Consider the following 14138-nt stretch of genomic DNA (forward strand, 5'->3'; position numbering starts at 1 on the left):
TACAGCCTTCATTACCCACAACATAAAATTATAATGCATTTAAAGGGTTTTTTTTTGCTATACATCTTGTTAGATAATAAATATGACATTTGGAGGTATCATGCCCGATATGGGATAGTATTAGACTATTAGATAAACAAGGGATGATAATGGGACCAAAATCAGGAGTAGCATCTTTGTAGCTGTTTTTATATTCTTCAATAACAATATGTGCCTTTCTGGCATGTTTAGCCTGCTAACTGATACCCCAATTATCAATCATTACTCGTATTTTGTACTTGGATTCTAGTAAAGGAAGGTTGGATATTCTGTCATGGGACCCAGAAAGGAAATTAAAATCTAAAGCATTGTTATAAACTTGTAATATTATGTTTTTTCTCTATACTGGATGTTTACATTATGAAGTGTACTAAATTTTGCTATAATGATAACAGGTCAACTAGCAGCCCATGTGTGCGTGGAGTATATTACTAATCACTTGTAAAAGAAATATATTTGAAAATGTCATTAATGGTTAGATGGGTCGAAAGAAATAATAGAACGTTGAACTATAAGTATTTATTTTATTTTTTATCCACACGTTTTAGATTCGACTTCTTGAAATGAAAATTCGGTATAGTTTTTTTTTTTATATAGATTATCTAGTTAGTTTCTACAAATTGCACCAGAGTTAGATACATCAATATAGCCAATTAGCTATTCCTATGCAAACCTTGCATAATGGTCTCTCGTGAAGGAAAAAGGTGAATCGGTCATTCACTCATTTGTTTGCTTTAGGATTTTTGTTTTAATCTTTATTATTTTAACTAGAATATTTCAATCATTGGAAACATCTAAACTATAAAAAAAAATTGTCTTGATAGAATGTGATTGATGTGGACATCTAACTATAACTACATATACGTTGTCAAGTTGATGCATCTAATCAAGCTTATATTATTTCTCAATGTCGACATCAAACACAGATTATATATGATGATCATGTACAATAAAACCGTGAGACATTATGTGTCCTCTTTTGTTACCCGGTTATTAGTAAAAGTTAAAAATATGTCAAAAATCATACAAATTTATTCATTTTCATTGCTTTATCTGGATGCCAAACTTGTAAGTCGTTAGCTATTTAATAAACATCGACTAGTAAATCTGTATATATGCACACATATAATTTACTGTTTTAGTCGTCACAGATGCTGAGATGCAATACTTTAACATTACAACTTTTTGTTTAAATTATAATTACATCTCATGTTTTACATTATTTTCTCTTTCTCCAATCTTATCAGATTTCTTTAGATTTTAAACTTTGAAAATGAATTTATGAACTTGGCACTTAAAGCAAAGCAACTGTGAGAGAACAAGTTACATAAATTTATTCTTCGAGAAAACACATGTATACCCAATGATACTTGGATGATTTTTGCGTACAAAATGATGCTAAAATCTTTGAGTATGAACTATGAAGTATATGTGTTTTGCTAAATTGTATTACTATTTTTTTTTTATCTCTATTATCCCTTACTAACTCTTTTATTTATACACAAGTTTTATTTGTATACCATAACAAGGTACAGTTACCTTTATAATTATTATATTGTATTATATACATTATTAAAATAAATGTATGTGAATAGTAACAGACTACGTGGTGAGTTACTATTCGCTTACATTACAGCCCACATCATTATTTGGATTTTATCACATCTATTCCGTTCGGTTTTACCACATTGCATCCTATGCGAATTTTCTAACATACCACCATTTGGGTTTTACCACATTGCATCTCGTGCGAATTTTTTAACACGAGTTACTTTTTGTTTATTTTCACACTACTTTTACATCATTGAACCTTTTTGTGACCACATCCCGTATCACTATCAGATTTTGTCAAACTGCATCTCACTTGAATTGTCAACTAATATATCGAAGATTTTGTCACATTACATTCATTCGGGTTTTCTATTTCGGGTTACTTGTTAGTTTCTTGAACACTTTGAAACAAACCTATTTATGACAAATTGATTTTTATTAAGCCGTTGAAAGTTCAACGCAAAAACACTTAAATAATGTAACCATTTCAATAAGATGATTAAGGCCTCGCAACGCGGGGCCCTCAAAATTCACCAGTTATTATTAATTAATATGATATAACCCGCATGTCTACTATGTAAATAAATATATAAATGAATTTCTTGTGTAAAAACGCGGTGACCATGTTACTTAATACTCACGTCATCTCCGCTAGGCGATGGCCTACCGTTTAATTTCCGTCAGCTGCGTGACATATTGTCTCTTTTACCCCTCTTCGCCCCTTTTTCTTTTTCATATATTTCTTTTGCCATTTTTTATATGTAAGGGGCAAGGATGTAGTCGGCTAAAACCACCGGCAAAAACCATTGGCAAAATCGGCACATTGGCAAAACTATAGCACGTGAATTGGCAAGCACAATCGACAAGTTTTGGCAAGCAAGATCGGGTAGTTTTGGCCGATGCATATGAACGTTGGGAGCGTATGAAAATGACCGTTTTTTTTGTCTTTTGTGAAAGTGAACGTTAGGAGCGTCTGTGATTTTTTATTTTTGTTCTTTTTCCAACTCCTATATATACATACACATATTTATCACATCTCAAACAACAGACAACTATACTATCACATACAATCAAACACCAAACTATCAAACTTCATAAGGCAAAATGTCTGACGATGAACTTCCCGTGTATATAATCCGCGAATTCTCGTCATTGTCGTCTTCTGGCGGCTACGAGTTTTTGGCTTCTGTTGCTATTGCAGCCTTAGAAGAAGACAATGCATTTTCTTCTGCACACACACGACGATATATTTGGAGAGATCAGCACTCGGCTCATGAAAGATTGATGTCCATTTACTTTGTGGATGAGCCGATGTTTAAGGACGATGTATTTCGTACGAGATATCGTATGTCGAAGAAGTTGTTTTGAAAATCGTGGAAGATATCACTGTAGCATTTCCATTTTTTTGGTCTTCGACAAATGCGGCAGATATTAGAGGGTTCTCGGCAATTCAAAAGTGCACGTGCACGCTACGACAACTAGCGTACGACAACCTCGCCGACAACTATGATGAAGGGTTGGCGTTCTCTACTAGAACCGCACATGATTGTCTAGACAACTTTTGCATCGCCATAAAGTATCTTTATGGTGAAGAGTATTTGTGTTCTCCGACTAGCCACGATGTTGCGTGTTTATATGAGGTGCATGAAGCCCGGCATCATTTTCCTGGCATGATCGGTAGCCTCGACTATACCCACTGGACTTGGAGAAATTGTCCACTTAGTTTGTGTGGGCAATACCACCGGGATGATCATGAACGCCCGACTATCATACTTGAGGCCGTTGCTTCCTATGATTTATGATTTTGGCATGCATATTTCGGTGTTGCGGGCTCAAACAATGACATCAATGTTTTGAAGCAATCACCATTGTTTATTCCCAAAGTGAATAAGAAGTCTCCTGAGTACGCGTTTGCCGTAAACGGTCACCGTTACAACAGAGGATACGATCTAGGGGATGGTATTTACCCACCTTGGTCTTGTTTTGTAAAGGCGTATGCATACCCGGTCTCGAGAAAGGAGAAGATAATGAAGAAACTCCAAGAGTCGGAGAGAAAAGACGTTGATCAAGCATTCAGGCTTTTGAAGAACAAGTGGGCTATCATCGATCGACTGACATGGATGAGGGACAAAGAAAAGATCACTAACGCGATGTATGTGTGTGTTACTTTACATAACATGATACTCAAGGACGACGGCAACGCGATATCATCGGTGTACATCATGGATCCTCCTAACGATCTTCGTGTTACCGACCCTAATTTTCTCCATCACTTACGTAACGAAGAGACACATTACATGTTACGTCGTGATATCACGGAGCACGTGGGAGATCTAGATATCGATGTTTAGTGATCTTGTTTTTTATTTTTAAGTTTTTGTGTGTTTTATGTTTTAAATAAATGTAATGTTTTAATTAGTTGTATTGTGTTTTTTAAGTTCAATAAAAGTTTAAGGTTTGTTTTGTAAATTTTTTGCAATTGGCAAATTAGCAAGAATTGGCAAAAATTGACACTAGTATGTACTTTGGCAAGTTTTTGGCAAAGTTTGGCTTTGACACGTGTCGCTCTACAATTGGCTGGAACTTGCCAATTACCAATTAGTCACAAGATTGGCACTACACCCTTGCCCCTAAATATATCCTTTTTTTCCTTTAACAAATAGATCATAAATCTAACCATGTATATAGACAATGATTATTATAAATTTAACTACATAGCTTTACAACCATGAATAGATACATTCGCTATTATATGAGCTCGTTACTAAGTAAATAACCTTTTCGTCACGAATATAAGAGAACAAAAAAATAACTATGCTTATCTAAATATTAGAGGAAAAAAAGTCATTATCTTCGACTGGACTTTTAGGTCACGTTTGGTTCACAGATTCCGATGGAATATGATGGAATTGGAATAAGATTTCATTCCTTAGTGTGTTTGGTTGTTCAAAGACGAAGAAAATATCATTCCATTGGATTGTAAACAATCCCTGATTTGATGGAATCTCTATTCCTTGAAGGTGGGGGAAAGAATCACATTTAATTCGTTACTTGAATCTTCAAAAAATCAAAAATATTCCGTCAAATTCCATTTCTTCAAATTCCAATTCCACTAAAAAATTTCATTCCTGCTAAAAACATTCTGTGAATCAAACGAGCACTTAGGGTTTATTTAAAAGGAATTTAGAATTATATTCAATGTCATGTTAAGTTAACATAAAAATAAAAAATAAAAAATCGATGGAAACCTCCTTATCCCATGTACCAATTAGTATCCATTAATCCCTCAGCCAGACTAGTTTTCAGGTGATTCTCAACCACTTAATAATCTTCTAATTATCTCAAGTTTGCCTTTGGCAAGAATCAAGACGTGACCTCCCCTGAAAAGTGACGGCTAGTGGTCACTGGGCTATTACCCAATGGTTATGTTAACATGCCTATTTTATTTTTACCAAACATTTAATCGAAATATAACACTAGGAAAATCTCACCGTATAATGTTGAAATCTTACACATACTTTATAAAACAAAATGTTATTCCAATTTTTATATAGTAGTATAAGTAAGTTATTTTCTTTGATAGATTAAGAAAAGTAGGTTATTTGGTTTGATAAATAGAAAAGATTTTTGATAATGTGCACAACTTAGTAGATTGAAATAAACATTAAAAGAAAAAAAAGTCTTAGAAGACGAAAATACCCCAAAAAGGAATATGCTCAAAATTCACGTCTATATACGTACATCACCAACATCATCCACTAAACAAAAGCCCACTTTAGTCATTTCAATTCCACCCCAAAACTCATCATCTTTATGTTAGTTTCCTTCCCCCTTTTCATTCTTTCTTCTTCATCCTCTGTGGGCTGATTGTACAAACCTCTGTCAAATTTCTCTCACAATTTTAGTTCTTATTTGGATCCCATTTATTGATTCTTTTCACAATTCCCATCTCACTTTTACATCTTTTTTTTTTTTAAGTTTTGAAAATATAACTCATAATTCTAAGCAATAACATAAGAAAGAAACAAGACATGGCGGAATTTTGGTATCTTTGACATTGACATAAAAAACTGACAAGAAAATAGGAAAAAACCAGATTATTTTTTTTATTTGTAGAGATTTTGAATTACATAATTTTGTTTACAGCGAATTCCGTTGTGTTTTTTTTTTCTTTTTTTCCCTTCATCAAATTCTGGTTTTGATCTTTTCATTTTTCGGATAAAGATTGAAACTTTTTATCTGGGTACCTGATTTTATTAAACAAGAGTAATTGGGTATTTTATGGAAAAAGGTGAGATTTTTATTGAAATTTGAGTGAATTTTATGGTAGTGGGTATGGATTGTAGAGTGTATGCTGCAACCGGAGACTCGTGGTTGATGGTGGGTGATGGTGGTTCCGGTGGTGGTGGCGGCGGGGGACAAATGTTGGGTGGTGCATTTAGTCATGAAAGTGAACATGATTTGGCAGCAATGGTTAGTGATTTCTTGGAAAATGGAAGTAGTTGCGGTGGTGATTCTCGGTGTAGCAGCGATAGCGATTCCGGGTTTTGTGAACTTGCTCACCTTGCCGACAAGATTTCGGTATCTTTCTATCTGTCTTCAAGAACTATCATAGTATTTCTTTATTCATTGTATAGTGTATATATATAATGCACTTTTTTAGGTACCATCTATATTCTCTGTCATATATCTCTCTCTCATAAATGACTATTTCCTTATGATCAGCTAGATTATGCCATGATTAAAATTATTTTGTTATTAGGATAGATTGATAGAAAAAAAGTTGAGTTGTTGAAATTTGATGATTTAGATAAGTTTAGGTAATATTAGGTGGAAAATGAAGAATTTATGATGTTATATTATAACATTTGCAACAAATATTTTCGCCTAATTTTGAAATGAGAATGTTGCATAAACATATTTCAAAAAATATTGTTATTCCCATGGATCAAGGACCCACCAAAATTTCGAAATAAGTATATACATTTTTTTTCTTTAATTAGGTAAACTTGAATGCTAAGAATGGATGAAATATAATAAAGATTCTTAGCAATAACAATGGATGTGGATTAATCGTTTACTTTTTGGATTCTCTGCATCATAAATAACTGCAAATTTAAACAAAGTTGGTTTAAGATATCATGCCAAATCGTTACAGTACTAAATTTGTTTTCTTGAGGAATATTCTGCCATTAAATGTACCCACGAGACTTGTGTGATTATAGGTTTAATTTGGTTGATAAGTTAACACCACCAGCATTTAGTATTTTTTTCTGGCAATTATTGATTGCACTTGTTTGAGAGTTACTCTTTCTAGGCAGCATTGCTTTCCTGGAAAAATGTAACTCTTCCCCTTTTTGACGTAATATGAACTCTATAAGTTAATCTTGTGGACCGAAATCTATGTCGTCGATATTCTGCAATGCTTATTGAAGGATTAGTTAATAATTTCAGATTTTAGAATGTTAAGTGTTGAATGCATGAGTATGTTGACTCATGAACCAGCGTATTTTTCTGCTAGGATTGGCATCAAAATAAGTTTGACCTTTATGACAGGTCAGTGATCCAAACTGTATCAGATATCGCTCAAACTTCTATTTTTATATAGAGTGATGAACTTTAGTTAGATCAACTTGCATTATAATATTGATCAAGGCCAGTATATCATACCATCATAGTTTTTAAAGTCAATGCTTATGAAATGGAAACAACCTTAAGTGATCTGTATTTTTGTTGCCTTCCTTTTTTTTTTCTTTCTTTTTTTTTTTTGTAAATTTGGATCGCTGCCTTTATTCAAAAAAATTTTTTTCGTTCATGTAGCACTACAAAGTTTCCCCGGATCAACATGGGATGGACATGCTGTCGGTGGTCAATTCTCTCATCCTATCCATCAATTCGATGGACCTTGAGTTTCTCAGATGTGGTTCTTGTAAAGCTAGTTGCATAAGGTTCTCTCTGGTCAAACTTCTGAGGCTTTCTGGTTATGATGCTGCTGTGTGCATATCAAGGTGGCAGGGCTCCGGAAAAGTTCCTGGAGGTAATCTTCAAGCCTAATATCTTTAATATGTTCGTTTTAAGTTCAATAGTAGACATTAAAATATCAGCCTACACTCATTTCGTCACCCAAACAGCACGTCTTAAAACAACACTTGCAATCAACGTTTCCAAATGGGTTAATTAGGTCGGTTTTTTGTTTGACTATGCTGAAGTGGTTGTCTCCTACTCTGATACACATAAGAAACTTATAACATGATACATATTGAAACTCTAAATCATGTTATACATATGAATGTTATAAAATTGGCCTGAACTCATTTTGATTCATTGTCCATTTCGCCGGCTCTATTCAATATGAATAGCATTGTAGTGTTTGTTCTTATGGTGTTGTTGACGATATAAATATCGCATGAATATGCAGGAGATCACGAATACATTGACATTATAAACTACAACGTTTCAGGAAACTCTGACCGTTTAATCATTGACATTGACTTTAGGAGTCACTTTGAGATAGCTAGAGCCGTTCCCTCCTACAGTAGGATACTGAAGTTGCTTCCTGTTGTCTATGTGGGTTCATTGCCAAAACTGAAACAGTTTCTTCAAGTAATGGTGGAAGCTGCTAAATCTTCGCTTAAACAGAACTCCATGCCACTTCCTCCATGGAGATCGCTTGCATATCTTCAATCCAAATGGCACTCCCCCTATCAGAGACAAATCCATTATGAACTAGAAATGGTTCGTTACTCCTTTGTTTCTGAACACAACCTCTGTGCTGGACACCTGGACCGGCTAAAAACTTTAATCCAGTTTGAAATGGAAACAAGGAACAATTTAAAGAAGCCCTCTGGCCGAGTTAAGATTGACAGGTGGAGGCTAAGAACACCGTGAGATGTATAGAAATTTACGGCTAAATAAGAGAAACCCGTCAAGATTGATGCTTTTTTTCTGGCCATCCGATGTCCTGATGGGATGGTATACTAGTTTTTTTTCCTCTGCACCTGAAGAAATCTGGTGCCTTTGCTTTGTTTATTTATAGGTTTTCATGGTTTTTTTTTTCCATCATTTGATGATAATCTGATCCTCAGTGTTTTGTTATGTGGATCTGAAGTTTTGTTTTTTGATATATTTTATTTCATTGAGATGTCTAAAGAGTTGCTTGAACTATGTTATAACTTATACTTATTTTCCAATACATAGATGATAAAGTTTATTCTTATGGATATAAAACTTTGAATATGTTCCTTTTTTGGTAAAGTTCACATGCTGTGGATTGTTCCTTTTAGCAATTTTTATTACTAAAAGAGTATAATTCATAGATTCATAGATAATACCCCTATCCAGCTTTACTCCATGATAATTATATTACAGCTTTTTCTAATTGAGATTAACAAGGTTAAATGAAGAAATGATATATATAGTTGTCTTTAACTTTTATTGGTGAGTACTGATCCATATTTCTGATTAATAGTTTCATATTTGTGATAATATTTTTTACCTGTTACATTTTTTATATCATAAATCCACCAATTTCACTTAAAGTATGTGTTTTCATTGTGAATGTGGGACAAAATTTGAAGCACACAAGGTGTTTGTGGAAATGTCATTGATAAGTTTATCTTATTTTAGTTTATATTTTCCAATGTTTTTTAAATCTAAATAGGATTGTTTTCTGTTACGTTATATCAAAAATATATATTATCAAATGAAATAGGTATTTTACTTATTGAGCATATATTAAACAGTTAAGCATCATGCTATTTTACTTAGCAATATCAAAATGATTTTAGATATAGCCTTGGAGAATATGTATCACTTAGGCGTCATAAGACTGAAAGGAGTGGTGCCAACTTTGGCCGACTCTCGCCCCAAGTCACCATAAGTCGCCCCTCACACCACCCCCTTTGCCCGACTTGTGTTTTGCCCGACCTCCACAACTCGCCCCTTTGTGCTCCAAAGTCAGTCAAAGTCGCCCTGAACACCACCCCCCCTCGCCGACTTTTCCTAAATCCACCCATTTTTACCTTTTTTATATGCAACACTCCCCTACCTCACATGCCACATAGCACAAGTCGTCTCACTCTCCAAAATCCACCAATTTCCACCTTTTTTAAGGGGCAATTCTTCTTACACCACATGACACATGGCGCAAGTCGCCCCTCCCTCCCTTTCTTCCCACTCCTCTTAGTCTAAGATGACGAGTGCTTTTCAGCGATGTCTTATAAAATGTATTTTTTTTTCATAGTATTTGAGGCAATGGTTAAGCGAGCGTGGTCAAAAATCCGATTTGAACATCTTGAATTTGAAGTACTTGTATTATTCAATGAATAGAAGTCTATGGTGTTGCCCCTAAAAGTACTATAGTTTTGCTCATATAGGATTTTCTCATGTCACTGCTTTATAACATTGTTAGATTAAAGTATACTAACTTGTCAAAGTGTATCAAAGTTTACCTTTTTTCTCCCATATAGGTCTTTTCCGGATGAAATTGATATGTTTTTGACACCCGCAAATTCTTCTTTGAAATTACTACCGGAAGCAACTAAGTCAGTGACTGGTTGAAAAGGTCTTGAATATAAAGTTGTGCTAATTGTGAAACCACCTAGTGCCAGCTTCCACCCTCCAAACTTGGATAAAATGGTACATATTTGTTATATATCATACTCATGTATCTTTCAAGTCAATCATGTCATACATTCGGTATTATTGAATTTGTGGCGAATGTCGTTTTAATGACTAAAGGATACAAATGTTAACTGATCTACTTTTGGATAGGTCGATTTCAGCTATGTAAATCCAAGATGGGTCGGGTGACTTGAGCTAACAAATAGCTAGAATGATAACGGGTTGAAAGTCGCCTAAAGCATAGTTATAATGCATATGACCTCCTATTTCGCTTTGTTGAAGATCTAGATTAATAATAAGAATAATATTCATTTAGTAGTCATGTTTATTAAATACTTTTTTGTTATAAGTTGGACAGAAGGAGTTTTCAGGACATTTTGCCTTCTAATAATAGTTCCTTTGTTGTGACAGGAATTTGAGTTATTGGATAAATGCGATTTGAGAAAAAAAAAAAAAAAAGGGTTTTTTCTGTGTTTTTAGAAGGATAATGACTCTCATTCAAATGACACTGGTTATTTTGAAGTTTAAAAAATGCAATGCGTATTCTGACTTAAAAAGCAGATGGGAACTACACTAGGAAAGGTCTTGGATGGCTATGATAGATTATTTTTTGCTGGTTCCTTGGTTGATGCAATGAGAAGACAAATTGGACATAATGTGAAATTCAGACTGATGAAGATATATGTATTAAGATCTGGTCTTGGAATGAGACTGGAATGGAGCAATCTAATTCTCCTGTATTCAGAAAGTTTTGATGGTTGTTGATTGGTTATGAGCTTGTGTAATGTTGTTTGCATTGTGCATAGATAGTAGGTTAAAGTGTATTTGATGGTCGAGTGTTTAGTATATTGTATAGATAATGTCATGATGATGTGCATACGTCCCACATAAACATAAGAGAATTCAGAATTGTATTTGGTTATTTGATTATCTAATAAAAAAGATAATATGCTTATAAAAAAATACATAAAAGTTGTTATTGATATAAGAGTAATCAAATATTATAATTTTTTTTTATGCTTTCCTAATCATGCCCGGGTAATCAACGGAGGTGATTAACTAGTATGTAAATAAAGTCTAATACTTAGATATACATGAAGTGTAAATTATATTAGTGATAATTAGAGTCAGCCGTAATTCTAATAATTCGGTTGATAGTCTCATCCTAACTTTAATACAAAGAGATAAATGTGGCCAAATTGGTTTTAAGAATAACCGTGAGTTCTTGTAACTCGGCTTTAGATAACTTTTTGTGACCATTTATATTATTATATTTCAGTTAAGTGTATATGATTAAATCTATACACGTAAGATAATCATCTTTAGGAGATTGGTGAGAGGCGGTCGAAGAAACGTACTCAAGTTTGTGAATTTCGCATGCATATCGACCAAACTTATTTATAAATAAATCACCCCACGTTACATCCACGTTAAATCAATTACCCGTAAGTCACCCATGGATAATACATCTGAGGGAATAGAGAGTTTGAACACGAGTTATCGTAGAAAAGAACACCAATGATATCATAGGTGTCGTTAGAAAGGATAACAATACGTGAATGGTCCTAGTTCATCCTGAGGTCGTTTTAGAGTTGTGCCGAGTTCGTCACGAATTCACGAAGGTATATTTGATCCGCCCTTTCGAGCAATATCAATCTTATGTTTTAGATATCTACTTTTGGTTTATTACTGTAGGTTTACCAAACTAAAATTAATTGCGGTCTAGATCACCATGTAACATGAGGAAACGGGATTTTTGAGTCAAATTCTTGAACTAGAGTATATCTTTATGTAGTATAATATTGGACTCGAGATTTGGTGATACATAAACACAACACTTAGTGAATTGTTTTACAATAAAACTCACACATGTTAGTGACACCCAACTAAAGCGGAACAATAAGATTACAGAAAGTCGAGTATCACAACAAAGGATAATAGATAAACATTCACCGTAGTTTTATTTGATAAAAAGAATTTCGCAATGTACAAGTATGTAAACCAATCCCCAAGTATAATGCGTCCATCATACTTGGATATTAAGTCCACGAAACAAATAACAAATACATGAGATGATATACTACAATGATCAAAGCGGATTCCATTGCCCATCGCAAGGTTTGATCTTTGACTACTAAGTGCAATGCAAATAATCATGATGCATATAATTCCCCAAAGCTTAAGCTATTTTTCTGAAAAGCATGAAGAAAAAGTGTTAACTACGAAAACGCAGTTGGTGAGTGCGTAGGTTTTCAACAAGTAAATCTCGTTCCATATCCATTTCAAAACTTAGAAAACACATTATTACATATCAATAAACCCAAACCACATGACCGACAAAATTCTCATCTCAAACTATCAAGTTTTCCAAATACCATAATGTCATTTCAAGACGTTAAAAATCCATGGTAATTATAAAGTTCTCATTCGCCAAAATCATCATGAGAGAAAAATTAATAAGACCGGTATATCAATCGATTAATCATATATCACACCCAATCCATGTGGTCACCAATAATATTAATAACACACGGTCAATGGTAAGACTACCATGACATAATTTGATGAGATTATTATTGAGCCACCACTAAGACCGGTTATGTCCTAATAAGTTTAATAAAGAATATCCCAAAAAGATATTCATAATAAGCACATGCTGTCAATCACGTGCAATAATAGTAATAAAAGGGTCGTACCATGAAGACGACCAAATAAAATAGTAGTTAGAGTACCACGAGGACGGACTAGAAACAAAGGTCGCCACCAAGGCAAACCAAACATCCACCGCTACCTATTTTAGTGGGTGAAGGGACAAATTCTAGTTGTACAACTCCCTAACTACCTATTTTATTCTTTGGAAATAAGTTTATTTTTTTTCCATTTGCATATCTCTCACTTGCTCGAATTCTATTCCTTTTATATGTTTATTTTTAGTTTTATGGACATGGAAAGTATATTCCATACTTCTGTGACAATAGTAGTATGCAGTTTCATATTTTCATTGATTAAGAAATAAAGTTAAAAGGAAGAAAACTGCTTCTAACTTCCAAATTAAAACAAAATTTGGATATTTGCCCTTTGACTGCTTGAATAGTGAGCTCAATTCATATTCGAGATATATGGAACTTGATAACAGCCTCTCTAATTAGGTATGGATAAAAATGTATACATTTCAACATACCGTAGTAGTATTGGGACCCAAAATCAGTAAAAGACGACGTTAGGTGTTACTTACTTTTTTTAGATGTATAAAATCTATAAAAGAAGATTTAATTTTTTACATGACTACACCTAAACTTTGGATCAAATGGTTAACAATATTGCCTATGTAAACGAAGGTCAATGGCTTTATTTTCATGAGAAATTTTATACGCATATGCATAGTTGTCAAACTCGTACGAGTCACGAGTCGAGTCAAAATCAAGTGAAAACGAACCGACTAAGTGGATGTCTCGTTTTGCTCCAAACTCGTAACATGACTCTCGTTTTGTTTTGCGAGTCGGTACGAGCCATGCTTCGAGTCACGAGTCACAAAATGATAGTTTTATTTTTATTTTAAAAAAAATAACTTTTTTATATGCTTTTAAATTTGAATTTATGTTAATAGTGTTTATTATTTTTAGCATAATATATCAATACAATCCTATGTTTGAATAATAAAAACTTATGTATAATTATAAAATTATATATTATCGAATATCATGACTGTTACGATTCGAGTCACGTATCGGTTCACGAGTCGAAAAATTTGATTTTGAGTCGAGTCAAAAATACCGAGTCGACAACTATGCGCATACGTATTATCACTTTCAATTTTTTCAATGAATTTTAAAACCATTAATCCGCAGCAACGCGCAATACTTTTGCTAGTTTATAATAAACACAGTAGTTGACTATACAATCAGCCGATTACCTTATTTTTTTCT

The 14138-nt window shown here is 33.7% G+C and overlaps 2 protein-coding genes across 3 annotated transcripts; both read left to right on the forward strand.

The window, feature by feature from the left end:
• Positions 1–2694: 2694 nt before the first annotated feature.
• On the forward strand, positions 2695–3941 carry LOC122599473. The gene is made up of 3 exons (XM_043771990.1): positions 2695–2935; positions 3019–3230; positions 3450–3941. The coding sequence occupies exons 1-3, from the start codon at positions 2695–2697 to the stop codon at positions 3939–3941; spliced, it is 945 nt and encodes a 314-aa protein (XP_043627925.1).
• Positions 3942–5868: 1927 nt separating this feature from the next.
• Positions 5869–8754, forward strand: LOC122600895. Of its 2 annotated transcripts, none has more exons than XM_043773673.1 (3): positions 5869–6171; positions 7411–7627; positions 8009–8754. In XM_043773673.1, exons 1-3 carry the CDS (start codon positions 5914–5916, stop codon positions 8476–8478), a joined length of 945 nt encoding a protein of 314 aa, XP_043629608.1. In that variant the 5' UTR covers positions 5869–5913; the 3' UTR covers positions 8479–8754. The 2 variants fall into 2 exon arrangements, with proteins under 2 accessions (XP_043629608.1, XP_043629609.1); XM_043773674.1 differs by having other exon boundaries at positions 8051–8754.
• Positions 8755–14138: the final 5384 nt, after the last annotated feature.

The sequence above is a fragment of the Erigeron canadensis genome, chromosome 5 (genome assembly GCF_010389155.1).
Source record: "Erigeron canadensis isolate Cc75 chromosome 5, C_canadensis_v1, whole genome shotgun sequence".
Classification (NCBI taxonomy): domain Eukaryota; kingdom Viridiplantae; phylum Streptophyta; class Magnoliopsida; order Asterales; family Asteraceae; genus Erigeron; species Erigeron canadensis.